Genomic DNA, 18,675 nt, shown 5'->3' with positions numbered 1-18,675 from the left:
CAGATCGGCAGGGGGCGCTGCGTCTCGCGCCTCGCGCGCGAGGCTCGGGCGGCTCCGGGCAGACAGGGGGCGCTGTGGCGGCGCGGCGGGAGCCCGGCAGGTGGCGCTGTGGGCCGTGGCCGCGGCCGAGGCCCGGCGGGCGGGCGGCGGCGCGGTGCTGCAGCCGGCTCGCGAGCCAGGAGAACGGCGGCTGGCGCGCGGGAGGCGGAGCGGCGGCGGCGGGCGCGGCGGGAGCGGCTGGGCCCGGGCGGGCTGGAGCGCGGTCGCCGAGCGCAGGGCCGCGGCCGCGCGGAGCCCGCCATGCCGGCGCGGGTCTGAGGCGTGGCGAGCCAGGGCCGAGGCGAGCGGCGGGCGCGCCGCCCCTGTCGCCCCGCGGCGGGCCCGGCCCGGGCCCGATGAGCGGCGGCCTCGGCCTCCGGCGCAGCCCGGAAATGTCCGGCAAGATCGAGAAAGCAGGTGAGGAGCGGGCGCGGGGCGGCTCCCTCCGGCCCCGCCGGGCCCGCGGGCTCCGCCGATCACCGGCCGAGCGCGAGTCCCCCGGGATGCGCGGCCCTGCGTGCGCCGGGGCGGGGTGAGGCCACCGAGGCCTCGCCGGGGCGCCTGGCAGCTTCTCCTCCAGGCCCATTCCCGGCCGAGCGCGGGGGAAGCGGCCGCTGCGTGGGCACCGGGGGCCGGGCCGGGCGGGGCCCTGTGACCCGGGGTCGGGCGCACGAGCCGCTTCGCGGTCCCCGGGAACTTCCGAAAATGGCTCGAGCCCCGGGCAGGGGAAGAACCGCCCGGGCCGCGTGCTGCGGCGGCTGCGGAGATCCGTGCCCGGCCTGGGCTCCGCACTCGGAAGGTGAGCCGCCCTGAGCTGTAAAATGTGTCATTTCTAATGAGCCTGGAGTTTAAATTTAACCAGAAGCGTCCACTTCGGTTGCTTCAAAGGAAGCAGGCTGGATATGTGGGGGCGTTTCGAGGACGCAGTCAAGTTTCCCCCCGACTCTGATCAAGCTCAGACGGGCAAGGAGGGCAGGTGGGGGGGCCGGTGGGTGTGAGTAGATGATAAATCTTGATGCAGACCTTATCTCTTTGTGTGTTCCTAGAAATCTCGGGGAGTTGCCTTCCGAGTCGCTGGGTTTGCCTGTCCTGGGAATAGAGTCTCCAAAGATTCAATGACTGTCCTGCATATGAGACCCCGGGCTTCATTAGCCTGCGGCACCTTTGGAGTCCAGATGCGAATCCTTGGGTGTAAGGTGAGGTGGGTGGGTGTTCCGGGGGTCCTTTACTGGGGGCATGGCCTGTGGTCATAACCCAGGTACCAGGTTAGCTTTACGGCTGAATTAGGGAAAGTAGATTTTTAGAGTGCTGCCAGGGAGGTCTGTGGCTTTGATTGTGGAAGTTGCTTATGTTTCCCGGGTTGAGTATGGGATATTTCTGTGGGCTGCACCCTTGCAGCGTACCCACGAGGCAATGTGACATTTGCAGGCTGTGGTTGAAGCACAGAAGGACATATTTGTAGGCGTTGTTGAGGGTTTACTGTATATCTGACTCTTATTACCTAAAATGCATTGCTTCTTAAATTTTTGAAGCTTGTCTGTGGGAAAGAATATGGTCCCAGTTTTACAGGCTCACAGAGGTTCAGTGAATTCCAACTGTCCAGCCAGCAAGAGGGTAGCAGGTGGGGTATTGATTCCTGGGCCCTCTGACCAGAAGCCGGGGTGCTTTTCTCAGGGGCAGGACGGTTGGGTGCAGGTGCCATTTCTTGGGTATTTTTCTCACTGATCTGGAGCGCCTGCCGCTTTGCCCACTGACCATGAGTTGCCATCCTGTACACCTGCTGCTCCAGAAATATCTTGGGTTCATCCGTGCAGCATTTCTCAGGAACTTCTTGTAGTGTCTTATCAGAATGTACTGTTGGGAAACTTGGATAATTTATTTTATCCAGTTGCACTGGGCTCTTTGATTATAAGAATATTCGACGTTCATTGTTAAAACTTGGAAATCATGGAAAAGTAAAATGAACTGGATTGAAATATCATCTGTGAGCCCGAAACAGTGGCTCACGCCTGTGATCCCCGCATTTTGGGAGGCTGAAGCAGGAGGATCACTTGAGCCCAGGAGTTTGAAACAAGCCTGGGCAAAATGGCGAGACCTCATCACTACTTAAAACAGAAGCAAATTCTGTTTTTTAAAAAAGGAAAAAGTTATCTGTCATCCCGTGAGCTGCTTTCCACAGCCCAAACTGCTGGGAGTGAAACAACTCTTGATTTGAGTTCTCTGCTGTTGGGAGAAAGACCTGAGGCCAATTCATTTCAGTGTAGGTTGTCCTTGGGCCTTCTCCGGCCACCGCCTTCTGCTAGGGGTTGTGGATGCAAGGGCCTGCTCCCGGAGAAGCTTGTCTGGCCTAGCACAGTTCCTAGGCTACCCCAGGCTGCCAAACCTAGTGACTGTGCTGCCATGGACACAGGTGAGAGGGGCGTCATCAGTGCAGGAACGAGGAAGACTTTGAAGGGACAGTGTTTGTGCTAGGCTCTGAAGAGAGGGCTGAGTTACCCCTGGTGGAGACAGGAGAAAGAGGACAGAGGGGAAGGGGCTGACCAGGGGCTATGAAAAGTGTGGAAGGAAGATGCATTTTGTGAGAAGCAGAAAAAGTAAGAGAGTTCTGAGATTGTCAAGACCAGGGTTGGGACCTCACCTGGAGATTGGGGATCACAGATGTGTAGCTGGCCAGAGGTCCAGCCTCCTGAAGGTCTTTTGCTGTGGTTCATAGGAATTATAGCAAAAGATTACTCCAACTGCCAAGGAGTACTGGGACCCTCCTGGAGTGAGGACGACCTTTCCTGGTGGTCTCTGCGGGTCATTCTGAGTCAACTTCCCTCTGCATTTCAGGGGGAAACCTGACGATGAGATTTCATTAGGTTTCTGTTGGAATTTTTTAAATGGACCTCCCCCTTTTAAATCTCCAGAGGAATATTTGATTCAGAGGGGTGATTCACTTCGGTGAAGTGGTGACAGAGCCTGACACCTGGCAAACAATTGTTGTTTGACTGTCTTCTGTTGTCTCAAGTAAGAAATGTTGCTTAAATATGTTCATAATCTTTTCTCCCTGAAAGTAGAAGGACCACGTTTTTAGTTCTCAGTGCTTAAGGCATCCAAGATTTTTTGGGTGAGCAGGAAACCCCTTCACATCCTGTATGGTGTGCGGGTCTGGCCTGTTCCTAACCCCGCCCCCTTCACTTGCCTGATGCCTCCTTGGTGTGCAGGGCTCTCCTTAGCCCCTGGGGGAGATCTTTTGAGTCATTGCTGCTTTTTGGGATGGGCATGCTCTTTCTCATGTAGCAGTGCCTGGCTGGGGCAGGCCCTTGAGAGGTTCATCCATACCTATATACATCCCCAGAGGAGACACCAGGTCATAGGCCTCACGTTCCATGGTCCCAAGTGCCATGGGGAATCAAGACAGTCTGGGCCAGAGGGTGGCACAGGGACAACATGCTGGGCTGGTGGGGGCCTGTCAAGTGAGGCCTGGTGGAGAAGTGTTGAATTTGGAGGGCCAGGAAGAAGCTGGGGTGCCGGGGAGGCTTTTCTAAACACCACAGCGCTTCCAGAGATGATGAGGAGGTGGGGAGTAGAACAGAGCTGGGTAGATTAGGGAGCGCCTGGGGTGAGCTTGTGAGCAGGCCTGCCCAGAAGAGCCTCTTCCCTAGGAGCTGAGAGGGACTTGTTCTGGAAGACGGATGGGAGATGGGAGATGGAAGCAACTGTTTGGAGGCTGCTTTGGAGAACAGATGAACATGGTTCTGCTTGTGCAAGCAGTACTGTGCTTCTGTTTGCTCACGTGTCTTTCAGTAAAGACATTGAGTGAGGAGAGTTGATTATGTTTCTGGAGCTTACATGCAGACTGGCAGCTGCGGGCTGGATTCAGTCCACAGATATATTGGGTTGGACCTGCATGTGTTCTTGAGGAAAAAATAAAAAGAATCGATGGTCAATATTGAAAAATCAGGCAGTTACTCAGAAATCTCAGAAACCAGGTTCCCTTGAAAAATGAGAATCTCTGGTAACCGTGAGCCCTTGTCCCTGCCTACAAGGCAGCTACGTGCAGGAGTCAGGTGGCGGCCACTCCCACAGAGCCCCTCACAACTCCCACAGCCAGCCACACCTCCGACTGCCTACTTGGACTTTTGACCTTTGTGTTGGTGTCCCCTCCTCGAAGAAATGATTCACGTTTGTTGGTTTTTATCTGGACTTGAAAACCTTTGCCCTACCCTTCATTGACTCATTACTCCATCCCTCATTCATCAGGGATTGAGCACCAGCTCCAAGGCTCTGGGGACTTGGTGGTGAACTCAGCAGATGTCCCGCTGCGTGCCCCGAATACAGGCATCTTCTGTGTGTCACAGGGTGGGCAGGAAGGTTGCCAGGGATCAGATTTGTAGTGGGGAGGGATGGTCAGGAATCTCCTATGCTCCTGTGACAAGATGGAACTTAAAGTGAGAGGCAGACTATGACTTCAGTTAGCTGGGCACAGGCAGGGAAATTTAGTTGCTTGACCAAGGTCACACCCTAGAGAAGTGGAATGGGGAACCAGCCCCCTTTCTTACCTCTACAGAGCACTGGTTAGAACCTCCCTGGTTGCTGGAGACCCAGTAGCTTTCTGTCTTAATTCGTCTTCAGGCTTCTCAATCTCTTTTCTGATCTTTGAAAAAAAGATCTACCAGCTAAATTAAGGGAGGCTCACTATAGTCTTTAGGCTGTGTGTGATACTCATAATGCTAATCATATTAACAATGCTGGAGAGAGATAAGAAATAACACTAACGCCAGTTAAATGTGTTTTTAGAAAAAATCAACCACAGCAACCCCAAATGTTTCCTGGTCTCCAGAGCAGCTGTTGGCAGAGGCGGTTTGAATGGGATTCCTTGTAGCCAAGAGACCTTGTAGGAGGTCTGCAGAGATGAGTCATGTGTGAGCTTGCAGAAAAATCATCTCCCAAAGTAGCCCAGATCAGAGATTGCCTTGAGTGCCAGGCTGGGTCTTACCTCAGTCCAGCTGAGCGTGTTCCCTGTAGCCAGGATAAGATCATGCTCTGGAAAGAGGAGAGGCCTGACGACCTGCTGCCAGCCCCACCCCACAGCCGCCTGGCCTCCGGGTCAGGTGTTCCTCTGACTCGTCACCCATCTTGCCCCAAAGGCTGTTTTATGAGTAGGTAAATAAAACCCTCCATTTGTGAATTATTAAGGGATCTGTCATCCAGCAGGCCAATCATCTTAGTTTCTGGTCATGTGTCTGAGTTGTGTCCTTAGGTGATTCATCCCCTATCCTGTTGATTATTTTCTTTATCAGTGCCAGGAAGGAAGGAGTGGGACTCTCAAGTTAGTGCTCCTCTGTTTGTGTTTTTAGGCTCCAGATCCCCACCTCTTTTTTAAATTTTAAGTTCTGGAATACATGTGCTGAAAGTGCAGTTTTATTACATAAGTGTCACATGTGCCATGGTGGTTTGCTGCACCTATCAACCCATCATCTAGGTTTTAAGCGCATGCCTGACCACAGGTCCTTTTTTATACACAAGAAGGCCGTTAGGTAACCACCAGTGGGGAAGCCACTTCGAGCGCAGTCCTTCCTGCTTAGCTGTGGCCTGAGACTCTTCCTTGGACCCTCCGCCCCAAACACGGTGTGAAAACCCACTTCCTGGATGCTCTCACAGGCTCCTCTACCAAAACCAACTTCCTCTGGGCTCTTTGTGCCTTCTCTTCCTCTAACAGATAGTAAATTCCATGGAAATGCCCCAGATCAGTGCTTGAGTAGAATGTTTAACTCATTCGAAATTGAAGCCCTGGTTTCCTTTCTGCAAGTTAAAAATCAACAAGTGTTAAACACTTGTTAGTGAGGGAGTGTGCCTGTCTACCACTGTGGTGCCATTTCGGTGCCCTGAACAGAAGAGGTGCTCAATAAATATTTACTAAAAGAATGAGTGAATTGAGTTAATATTGTCATAGAACGAATTTCAGTTTCTGGTTCCATATCTTAGCTTATCTTTAGATGTAGCTTATTCTGGTTTTAAACAGCCAATTAGGACGTTTCATGGTGGGTTAATCGGACCAATATCTGATCAGTGGTGCTCAGTTAGTTGGGGGTTCTGTGTTCACAATACACCTTGGTCAGTGTTTTCCTGTAGTCGTCTGAAAATTGATGAGGTTAGGATCAAATTCCCAGAACACCGTTTGGAGAACACCAGGACACCATGAAGGCTAAGCCGCCACTTGGCTCTGACGCTGCATCTGTTGGTCAGTTGAGGTTCTTTGAGCTTTCACTTACGTGACTGCCTGGTTCTGTGGGATGCGCAGGAGCAAGCACTCTTAGGCAATCCTCATTTCGCCCTGTGTTTACAAACCAAGTCGTGTGCCAGCTCTGCTCAGCCTGACACCTATAATGAGTACCATCCCAGGAATCCCAGTCCCTACTTGTTATTTTTTTTTTCAATTGGCCTTTGAATGTGATTTAGGACTAGCTTCCTGCAGCATTACTCTCTCTTCCCGGGATGACTGTGCAGTGTGTGCTGTCTGGGCCTGGGGCACTGGCTGTTGTGTGCCTCTGGCTCTTGTATTCCTCTGGCTCCCCCTTCCTTCTTTGTCAAGGGGCATGGGCAGTCTTTCTTGCTACTTCCCCCTCCTTCGTGAGCTAAGATACTAGGGAGAGGCTCACCTGAGTGTATTAGAAATCTGCTGTCTGCTGGTCACAATTCCTTTCTCCTGCTTTCTTCTTCCAGGCCGTAGTTTGAAAGACAAGTGACAATTCTTTGAACCCATGTCCCACCCTGCAGTCTGGACTGCTGCTTCCCGGAACACCTTGACTCCTGTAACAGCTTAGACCTCTGTCCCCATGAGTCCCTTAGCAGCAGGCTTTCTCTTTGCTTTTCACTGACTTGCTGGAACCACACAGTGACTTGACTGCATGTTAAGTTTTGTGCTCAGGCAATTCTGCAGTGTTTTTAAAGCGTAGAAATGGAGCACTGAGCACAGGATGCTGTGTGGTTTGCCCAGGGCTGGGTTCAGAGGCGTGGATTTCAGGCATTCGCCCTATAGCTTTTTAAAATTTGTGCCATTGGTGTGGACCTGACAGATGCAATTCCCAGCCATACAATATTGTTAAAAATGGAGCAGGAGGCCAGGCACGGTGGCTCATGCCCATAATCCCAGCACTTGGGGAGGCTGAGATCACCTGAGGTTGAGAGTTCAAGACCAGCCTGACCAACATGAAGAAACCCCGTCTCTACTAAAAATACAAAATTAGCCGGGCACGGTGGTGCATGCCGTTAATCCCAGCTATTTGGGAGGCTTAGGCAGGAGAACTGCTTGAACCTGGGAGGTGGAGGCTGCGGTGATCCAAAATCGTGCCATTGCACTCCAGCCGGGGCAACAAGAGTGAAATTCTGTCTCAAAAAGGAAAAAAAAAAAAATGGAGCAGGAGTGTGAGGCTGGCAATATTTGAGAGAAGGAAGGACATGGAATTTGAAGAGAGCACAGCTGACATCCAGTGGAATGTGACCGTGTTAAATAGCCACTTAGCTGACCCCAAACAAGCAAACAAACAGAACCCCTGGTTGGAAACAGTGGTTGTATTTATTTGCTGGTTATCACATGCACCCATCCTCCGTCAAGTGATGGTTCTAAGTAAACAGATGGATGATTGTGCATGGGGCATGGAATTGGCTACTCTCAACCCCTCCTTTAATCATAAAAATAATAGCAGTAGCTGATGTTCAGTAGCACTTACCACGTTCTGTACCAGGCTCCTTTCTGTGCATTTTACACTAGTGGTTGCATTTAATCCTTACAATAGGAGAAAGGTACTGTTACTGTCCTCGTTCTCCAGAAGAGGAAACTAAGACAGAGCTTTTCTGGGAGATCTGAAAGAGTTAATATTTGCCCACAGTCATATACTGAGTTGGGGCAAAGTTAGGTCTAAAGCCTATCTGACTATTCCCCACGCATCTGTATTTTCATTGATTCTGATAGTATTCTGTTGTCTATGTGCCTTGGGTGAAAATGAGCCTCTGCATTTTCAGGGACCCCTCTGCCACAGAGATGGCTGGAGGGGTTCTTGGGAAGACTGCTCTCCTCCTGGCTGTCCTGCTAGAGCTCACCGGCGGCTCCAGAAGCCTGGTTTCTGGCTTTGACCATGGGCAAATTGCTTGTTACTCTGAGCCTCAGGTGCCTTTGTTGTAACCTGGTGGGGTGGATCAGCCCACCCAGAGCCCTTTCTAATGCTGGTTCTTTGTGAGTCTAGACTGTCGTATGTGGGGTGGACATATTAAGGGTTGTTTTATTGATGGTTTTTAATGGCAGTAAATGTTGGACAGCACTTTACTCATCATCAAAATAACTTTTGAAACACTTTTGTACACAGTTTCTTTGTTGTTTTGGGCTTTGCTAATTTGTTTCTTATCATAAGGTATTGGAGTTGCACAAGATTTTTCCCGAATGAGGACAATGGCAGCTCACATGTATTATTTCCTGTGTGCCAGATACGTATATGATTTAATTAATTCTTTTCTTATAAAGGGTCAGCAGTGGCAGGTATTGTGTCCATTTGACAGTTGAGGAAAGGGAGGCAGCAAGAGGGAAGTGACTCGCACGGTTGGGTGGAGTATCGCTGAGAGCTGGAGTTTCACTTCTCTTCCCTTCTTGGGGTCTAGGGCTGACTTGGCGGTACCACCACTGCCTTGGAATGTACTCTGGGGTTCCCCTGGGGCTTTCCACCCTCTGGGCAGGACTGTTAAGATGGCACCACATCTGTCTACAGATTTACAAAGAAGCCTCTGGTTTCTCCATTATTGAAGTGGCTTAAAAAGTACATTTGCTGAAAATATCGCATGAGAATCTGCTTTGGAGAAACCTTTCACAGATGGCACAACAGTGGGAAGTGGCCCTTACAAGTTAAAACAGTTCCATCCACCCACCCACCCACCCAACACTGGCTGTTACTGAGTCAAACAGCCTGCCAGGGCAGGAGAGGGTACTGAGAGGGCTGAGGCATCAGTGCCCTTGGGGAGCTGACAGTCAGCCACCACCTGTGTTGTATACAGGAAACTTTTGATCTTGGCTCTCACACCCTCACCCATGTTAGAGGTGGCATGAGGCTGAGCTGGGAGGTAGGAAACCTGCCTCATGGCCCCCAGGTCTGGACCAACCCTGTCTCTCCATCTGTGCAGTGAGCCAGTACAGAGCAGTGACTGAGCGCCTGTGCTTAGGGTCCTCTAGCTGTGGCTTTAGATACCAGTCCTCCTGTGTAATTATTGTGGGATCTTGGGCATGTCACCCTGTCTTGTCTAAGCCTCAGTTCCTTATCTGTAAAATGGCGAAAATCCTAACAGCACCTACCTTATGGTATCGAGGGAGAATTAAATGAGATGATGTACATAAAGTACTTTATCAGAGTCAGGACACACAAGTGCTCGATAAACCTTAGCTTTTGTTCTCCTCAGGTCTCCTTCTGCTCTAAAGTGACCATTTCTTTGAAAATGGTAATCTGGTAACTAAAATTCAAACCTCAGCGCTCACAGAGAAGGGGAGGTCCCTGGCTATTGAGATATTTCCTTTTAGGCTGGTTTGTTCTTTCTCTCTCTAAGAAGGCTGAAGTCCAGGGAGAAGGCTTTTACTATTAAGTAATAAATGTTTGAGATCACTCATAGGAAGAGTAGAGGGCAATTCATTTCAGCTATATGTGTCCCAGTGCATGCAGGTAGATCAGGAGGCCCTGATTTTAATTTGAGTCTCTCTGGAAGGAATGGGCCTGTGCTTGCAGTCTGGTGTATGTCAGAGCCACAGCAGGGCTGATCCACAAACTGGAATATTTTTGGACCTGTCCCAAGAGACATCTCCCCAGTTTCTCCTTGCAGGGTGACTCTTGGGGATTAATTAAATCATCTCCATTCAGCTCTGGAGGTGAAATGATCACAGGGTTGCTTTTGTGACAGTTAAAACACCATAAGATATTCAAGGTCCTCGTGTATAAGTAACTTACAAATTGCATTAAGCGCTGCAAGCAGGGGCATTTCGTAGCCTTTATTTTTCTTCCTTGATTAACTTTCACGGCTAACATAAATTCAGAAATCCTGTTGTGGTGTTCTGAGTCTTCCTGAACCCCTGCTCCCCTGGGAATTTCTGATACATGAAAGTAAATGTGTGTAGTCTCCTTGCAAATTTGTCAGTGCAGCTAGCATGAAGCACAGTGCTATTTGCAGAGAGACCAAAGCCCAGTCAACCCTTGTCACTTTCTGTAGTCATTTGGTCCTGGAGCTACACAACCTCTCAATTAGCATAACCACACTAATTTGTGCTTCTGCCTCAGCTTGTCAAGAGTGCCTTACAAACATTAATTCTCTGAGCTCATCAGAAAACCAAAGGCAGAGATCAAAAGCGTGCTTTTCTGCATGATCTGTCCTTGTTTTTTCTGTTCACGAGGAGCTTTCTCTATTAATTACCCTAAGTATGCAAGGTTATAGAATGAAGCTTTTATATTTGAGCAAGATAAGAATTGGGCTAAGGACCTGGATTACAGGGACTCGGGCTAGGGATTGCCCATGCTGCAGGGTGCCAAGTACCCTGGCCTCAGCTTGGCAGGAGAAATGCATTTACTGCTGGAGGAAATTCTGTAGGCTAAAGTCATGGGGAGCGTGAGTCATGATCTTCCAAAATGTTTGGACCTGTGGCATCTTTGGGCAATGAAGAGGGAACCAGCTTGGCACTGCCACAGAAATACCGTGTCCCCTGGGGCAAGCCAGGATTCCTTCCTGGACCTCTGAAACCTACTCCATAATTTGAGGGCCTTGAACTGGAGCAGAGGTTCCTGAGCTTTTTCAGATCATAGGTCTCCCAAGAGTCTGATGAAGCTTTGTGGACCTTGTCCCCAGGGGGAAAGATTCCTTATGTATGGACATGATTCTGCCAAGCCGTAAATTCCCACTACTATGTGATAAATGAGAATTTGCAAATACCCAGGGTCTTGGAAAGATCAAATAGAATTTTTGTTGTCTGAAACGATCAGGACTTAGTTCAGTCAGATCTGAGCCCGAGTGATAGTAATTGTGTGTTCCCGGTGTTTGGTGAGGAGTCTGTGAAATGGGGCTTGTTAGTTGCTGGGTGTAATGCCTGCATGGATAAAAGGAGAACCTTCCCCTTATGAGTGAGGTTTAAAAATTTACATAGAGTAAAATTAATGTTTTGGGGATATATAGTTCTATTTTTTGTTTTTAATTTGTGATGGGATCACACCGTCACCCAGGCTAGAGTGCAGGGTGCAGTCACAGCTCACTGCAGCCTTGACCTTCTGAGCCCAAGTAGTCTTCCCAGTCAGCCGCTTAGGTAGCTGGGACTTAGGTGCAAACCATCACGCCCTGTTCATTTAAAAAATTTATTTTCATAGATACAGGGTCTCCCTATGTTTGCCAGGCTAGTGGGGTATAAAGTTTTGTGCATTTTAATACGTGTAGATTTGTGTAACCACTACTACATTCAGAATACAAGCCAATTCCATCACTCTAGGGAAAAAAGCCTTCTTGCCACCACTTTGTAGTCATACCCTTCTCCCACCCTGGCAGCATTGCATCTGCTTGCTTGCTTTTTTTTCTTCCTTGAGACGGAGTCTTGCTCTGTTGCCCAGGCTGGAGTGTAGCAGTGCCATCTTGGCTCATTGCAACCTCCCCTTCCCAGGCTCAAGCAATTCTCCTGCTTCAGCCTCCCAAGCTGGGATTATAGGCACCTGCCACCATTCCCTGGCTAATTTTTGTATTTTTAGTAGAGATGGGGTTTCACCATATGTTAGCCAGGCTGGTCTTGAATGTCTGACCTCAAGTGATCTGCCCACCTCAGCCTCCCAAAGTGCTGGGATTACAGATGTGAGCCGCCGTGCCCAACCAGCATTGATCTGTTTTCTATCTATACCTATAGATTTGCATTTTCCAGAATACCATATAAATACAACCATAGAATATGTGTGATTGGCCTTTTTACTCTGTACTGACTTTGAGATTCATCAAGTTGTTCTTTTGATCACTGGTTCATTCCTTTTTATTGCTAAGTAATACTCTATTATCTGCATGAGAAATTGACCTTGGCTGACTGTATGTCTGTTTGCTAGAAATAGACAAAGATGGCACAGGACCAACAAAAAACAACTCAATTTTTAAAATGGGCAAAGGACTTGAATAAGCATTTCTCCAAAGGAGATATACGGATGGCTAATAAACATGTCAAAATGTACTCAACATTTTGAGTGAGTACTGTTCACTAGGGAAGTGCTAATTGATCACTAGGGAAGTTCCCATTGATCAAGTTCCCATTGATCACTAGGGAAGTGCCCATCAAAACTATAGACAGAGCTGGGTGCAGTGGTGCATGCCTGTGGTCCCAGCCACTCGGAAGGCTGAGGTGGGAGGACTGCTTTAGCCCGAAAGGTCAAGACTGCAGTGAGCTCTGGTTGCATTGCTGCACCCTGGCCTGGGTGACAGAGTGAGACCCCAAAAAGGAAAATTAGCCAGGCACAGTGGCGCAAGCCTGCAGTCCCAGCTACTTGGGAGACTGAAGCAGGAGGACTGCTTGAGCCCAGGAGTTCTGGGCTGTAGTGCACTGTGCCTACTGGGTGTCTGTACTAAGTTCAGCACCAATATGGTGACCTCTGGGACTACCAAGTTGCTTAACGGGGGGTGAACTGGCACGGGCTAGAAGTGTAACCAGTCAAAACTTCTGTGCTGATCAGCAGTGGGATCACACCTGTGAATAGCCACTGTACTACAGCCTGGGCAAAATAGTGAGACCCCATCTCATTCATTCACACATACATGTAAACATACCTAAGTATGTAACCTACCTGCCACAGGGAGATACCACCTCACACCCATGAGGATGGCTGTTTTCAAAAACATAGAAAATAGAGCTTGCAGATAGCTGAGCAGGTGGAGGCTCCTGAAGGTGGCACACCTGGGGAGGGCTTGGAAGCTCTGCACCCCTTCTCACAGGGCCTGCCCAGTGCATCTCTTCATCTGTGTCTTTTGTAATATCCTTTATAATAAATGGGTAAGCACAAGGCAGATGGAATTAACAGACTGTGGCTGCTGTTTTTAAACTGGGTTTGCCAATATCTGTGTGTCTCTTCAGAGGATGGGCTGTCTTTCTGCAACAAGGGAGAACAGAATCACAAGATCTTTTGAAGGGACCTTGATATTCTCTGTGGCAGATTTCAGTATTGCTGGACAGAACTCATTTCATCCATCAGGGTTGCTATGGGCTTTCCTAATTATCTTTAGTCTTCCTTGGATTTACCAGGCCATGGATGCTGAAAATAACAATCCTGGTGTTTTAGGAGAAGAGTGGACTTTTTTCCTATGAACCCTATGGGCAGTCTGCTGCCCATAGTCATATGTGTATATGGCCTTCTGGAAAGCATGTGTGAAAATTGAATATCAAACCTGTATCTTAACAATACACACTCACTGGACACTCACTCAACTGGACACTCACACAGTCGGATGAGTTATCTGAGTAAGGATGAAGATCTATATATACTTTTGGCATGTCCGCTGAACTCTGTCTTCTCTCAGCAGTAGGATTTTATGAAACTTATGTTTTTCACTAGTATCAACTATTCCATTTTCTCACTTTCGCGACTTTTTATAAAATATTAATGGCAAAATATAACAAAGCCGTCAGACTCTTTCCACAACAATCACTGCCACCACAACAAAAACACCCCACAGAAAATAAGTATTGTTGAGGATGTGGGGAAATCTGAACACTTGTGCGCTATTGGCAGGACTGTAAAATGGTGCAGTCTCTATGGAAAACACTATGGCATCTCACCAAAAAACTAAAAATGGAATTACCACATGATCCAGCAAAGTATATCCCTATTGGGTGTATATGCAAAAGAAGTGAAAGCAGGGTCTGGAGGGGATGTTCCTGCACCATCTGTGTAGCAGCATCATTCACAACAGCCAAAAAATGGAAGCAACCCAGGTGTCCATGGATGATGGGTGAATGGATAAAGAAAACGTGGTCTATTCATACATGAAATATTATTCAGCCTTAAAAAGGAAGGATGTTCTGACTTATGTTCCAACGTGGATGGACCTTGAGGACATTATTCTAAGTAAAATAAGCCAGTCACAAAAAGACTGATTGATTTCAGACCATATGATTTCACTAGATAGTGAGGTGTGTACACTAGACAAAATTATAGCAACTGAAGGGCACTGAGGTGGCTGCCAGGGGCTTTGTGGAGGAAGTAATGGAGACTGTTTCAATTTTGTATGGTAGAAAAGTTCTGCAGATGGCTGCTGCTGCTGATGGTGGCACATTATGAACGTTACCTATTACCACTGGAGTGTACACTTTAAAATGATTAAGATGGCAAATCTTATATTATGTGTATTTTACCATAATTTAAAGAATTTTCTGTGGATTCCAAATATTTTTCAGTGTTTATATAATTACATTATTTAATCTTAAGTATCTTTTTAAAATTATTTGAGATGGAATGTCACTCTGTTACCCAGTCTGGAGTGCAATGGTGTGATCTTGGCTCACTGCAGCCTCTGTCTCCCAGGTTCAAGTGATTCTCCTACCTCAGCCTCCTGAGTAGCTGGGGCTACAGGCATGCACAACCATGCCTGGCTAATTTTTGTATTTTTAGTAGAGATGGGGTTTCACTATGTTGGTCAGGCTGGTCTTGAACTCCTGACGTCCAGTGATCTGCCAGCCTCAGCCTCCCAAAGTGCTGGTATTACAGGCATGAGCCACCATGCCCGCCCCCACCCCTCCTTTTTTAATAGAGATATCATTTTGCTCTGTTATCCAGTCTGGAGTGCGGTGGTGTGATCATGGCTCACTGCAGCCTCAAACTCCCGGACTCAAGGAATCCTCCCGCCTCAGCCTCCCAAAGTGCTGGGTTTACAGGTGGAGCTGCTGTGCCAGCCCATGAAGCATTTAATCCAGGGCAGATTTCACACCTCTGGATTCGGACCCAGTCATCTCGGACCTGGGCTTTTCAGCTGTGTTGGGTCCCTGCTGTACCCTGGCAAGCTTCCATTCCCATCAGCGGCTGATGATGGAAGTCCCTGGGAGCCTAAATGTCTAGTTGAGCTCCAGCCCCTGGTAGTGATGTAGCTTGGCACATAGTTAGTGCTTGGCTCACGTCGCTGTTAGTAAAGACTCTCAGGCTCTGCAGTGGCTTCCCTCTGAGGGCTCTGCCTGGATCCATCAGTGGCACTTACTCTCTCCGAGTTGACAACACAGATGGCAGTTACTCCAGTGCTGTTTGGCAGGATTCCAGGCTATCGCCACATTCTTGAGAAGGTATCACTGGCTTGGGGGAAGGGAAAAGGGAGGATGATCTAGGCAAAAGCAAGATCAAGTCCCTCTCCGAGAATTTTCCAGCCTGGCAGGCCCTGTTAGGCCACTGTGTGAGTGGGAGTGCCACCTGGAGATGGCCATGATAGGGTCGCTGTTCCCACAGTGTTATTAACATGTCTCTGTACGAATCTGGGTGATAACCAATTACCTTGGGGTTTTTTGACGCTAAGGTACCAACACATGTAAGACGTATTATTGATTTAATGTCTCTCAGGAAACAAAGGAGAAAATATATTATTGGGTGGGTTATAAAACACACCTTGATTTCAAAAGTGAAGCTGTGAAAAACTACAGTACCCAACAGAGAATGATTTTGAGACCCCTGGTGGATACCAAAATCCGCAGATGCTCAAGTCCCTGTTACAAAATGGCATAGTACTTGCAGATAACCTATACACCTCCTCCTGTATACTTTAAATTATCTCTAGATTACTTGCAATACCTAATACAGTGTAAATGCTACATAAATAGGTGCTATGTCATCTTATTTAGGGCATATTGACAAGAAAAAGGTCAGTACCTGTTTAGTTATAGACACACCATCCATTTTTTTTTCCTGAGTATTTTTAGTCGGTTGGTTGAATCCACAGATGCAGAATCCATGGCTACAGAGGGCCAACTGTGTATGACTTAGAATCAGGGAGACACAGTCTAAGCCACTGACCCATCTTTGAGCTGATTTCTTAGGTACCTGCTATGTACAGCCAGTGGCAATAGATGCTTGGAACATGGATAAAGAAGTCAGGGCTCCTGCCCTCATGGAGCTTGATGTGACTGGGTCCAAGTGCACCCCTCCACGAGACTTAGCCATTGACTAAAGGGTTGGACTCTGGACTTTTGCTTGTCAATGTACCTCTATTCTGGCCTCTCAGTTAGATATCTGGACACCAGAGGAAAATTACTATGAGGATCACTGTGCTGACAGAGCGCGTGACAGATGGAGTAATGATCACACTTCCCGGCTTCCGCCTGCTGTCCTGGCATCATTATTAATAGAGCCCTCCCTGCCCCATTCGAAGTGTCCTGGTTTGGATGGGAAAACACTGAGGGAGTGATCATTGATATCATCACTTTCCACAAATTTGCATTGGAGAGGGTATGGGTTTGCAGAGAGAGAACTGCCTCAGGTCCACAGCCTGTTCTAACAAAGGTCAAGCCCATGGAGTCTGCGGGAGGGTTGGTGGGGTTTGGCTGGAGCTCCGTTCTCCCATGGGCATCTGCTACTTGGCATCTTCCAATCACTTAGCTCCCAGAAGCATCAAAATCTGGGATGGTTTGGTTCAAGAAACATAAGCATGCACATACAGCAACCAGAGCACAATTTTATCCTAAGGTAAGAATCAGATCAACCAGATCTCAAATTGCCATTTTTTGGAATGGGTGGAAAGGATATTAGTATTTTTGTCAATTTAAGTTTTATAGAGAAAGTTGGAAAATAATTATATAGGGATATTAGTCTTGGTTAACTTGGATGGAAATTGTTTTTTCTGTTGCTATGGAAAAGGGACAGGCATAAGATTTTTCTAAGAAGTTTTCTTTTTTATGCAAGTGATATACTGTGGAAGGAGGTTAAAGGAAACAGCCAGAAAGACAGGTAGGAAGCTTTATGTTTGTCACAGATTGATAACCTGCGACCTGTGATGTTGGCAGGTGTTGCTGACAGCGTCATCAGGGGCCAGGTGGTCACTGTCCTGAGGACCTGCCGGGTACCCAGAATGCTGCCTGCCTTTTTGGTGGCTCTCAGTCGTTAGCATCTGGAGGTTGCTGGGCTCCAGTGCCTGGTTTCTGATTCAGTAGGTCTGTGGTTGGGCTGAGAATGGGCATCTCTAACAAGTTCCCAGGTGACACTGCTGGTGGAAGTGGGGGGTATCTTTAGAACCACCGCTCAGAGTCTGGAGAGGAATTGGAAGGGTCCTAGGGACTTGACCTATAAGATACAAGGTTGCCCTTATAATGATGATGATGATGATGGTGATGACAATGTAACAAATAATTTCTGTGCATTAATGACAGGTGCTGTGCTACATGTATTTAATCCTCCCAGCAGCACTGGAAGGAGGTAACAGTGGCCTCATTTTACAGATGAGAAAACCAAGGCCCAAGGCTAGGCATGATGGCTCATGCCTGTAATCCCAGCACTTTGGGAAGCCGAGGCAGGCAGATCACCTGAGATTAGGAATTTGAGACCAGCTTGGTCAATACGATGAAACCTTGTCTCTACTAAAAATACAAAAATTAGCTGGGTGTGGTGGCCCGTTCCTGTAGTCCAGCTACTAGCTGCACTTCAGCCTGGGGGACAGAGTGAGACTCTTGTCTCAAAAAAAAACAAAAAGGAAAGAAGAAAATATAGCTGCATGGGAAATAGTCAGATGAGCTATTCCCCTAACTGCCCCAACTCAGTATATGACTATGTGCAAATTTTAACTCTTTTAGATCTCAAAGAAATGCTCTGTGTCTTAGTTTTCTCCTCTGTGGAATGAGAACAATAACAGTACCTTTCTCTTATTGTGAGGATTTAATGCAACCACAAGTGTAAAATACACAGAAGGGAGCCAGGTACTGCACATGCAAAATACCTAATGAACATCAGCTACTACTGTCTCTCTGGGTGACAGAGCGAGACTTTGTCTCAGAAAGTAAAAAAGGGAAAGGCCCTGATGGGTTTATGTGACTTATCCATCTAGGTTGAAGAGCTAGGTTAGGAGAGCTACATTGAAGTCACTGCCCAGTATTGAAACAAACGCTTATCAAATGGAGAAGTAGCTTAATAATATTCCCAAAAAGACATCACAGACTGAAGATGATTCTGATAGTTATAAGTACATGTGAACAAGAAAATGTTGACCCTTCTGCTTCCAGTTCATGCTTTTCATTGGCAGTATCAACAGGGAAAAACAACAGCAATCTAATGGGCCCTGACAAGAGATGGCCAGAAGTCGAGCAGCAGGAAGAAACTCTTTGGTGAATCTCACTCTGAATGTATATTGTGCCTTGGGATATTAGCTGACTAATTTGGGTGACATACTAGACATCACGATAAGCAAGACATGTATAAACTAAGCATCCAGAACGTGAAGACAAAACTACAGTTTTGCCAGGCTCTGTGGCATGTGCCTATGTTCTAGCTACTCTGGTGGCTGAGGTGGGGGAGGATCACCTGAACCCAGGAGTTCAAGACCAGCCTAGGCAACATGGTGAAACCCTGTCTAAAACAAACAAACAAACAAACAAACAAAAACCCCACAGCCTCTAAAATTTAAATTTTGTCTGAAGTCATGATGTACTTA

At 47.8% G+C, this 18,675-nt stretch overlaps 1 protein-coding gene across 4 annotated transcripts in view; it reads left to right on the top strand.

Annotated features, from left to right (window-relative positions):
• The first annotated feature begins 254 nt into the window (after nucleotides 1-254).
• RAPGEF1 (Rap guanine nucleotide exchange factor 1) overlaps nucleotides 255-18,675 on the top strand; it is a 151,902-nt gene continuing 133,481 nt past the window's right edge. For all 4 annotated transcript variants that reach the window (XM_035260974.3, XM_009004399.5, XM_003732066.6 and 1 more), the window contains exon 1: nucleotides 255-456. In XM_035260974.3, the coding sequence (XP_035116865.1) occupies nucleotides 396-456 (61 nt within the window). In that variant the 5' untranslated portion in view covers nucleotides 255-395. The remainder of the gene's footprint in view (nucleotides 457-18,675) is intronic.

This window comes from Callithrix jacchus, chromosome 1 (genome assembly GCF_049354715.1).
Source record: "Callithrix jacchus isolate 240 chromosome 1, calJac240_pri, whole genome shotgun sequence".
NCBI classification, from domain to species: domain Eukaryota; kingdom Metazoa; phylum Chordata; class Mammalia; order Primates; family Cebidae; genus Callithrix; species Callithrix jacchus.
Note: the sequence above shows the minus strand (reverse complement) of the source record. Positions and strands in the feature narration are given on the sequence as shown.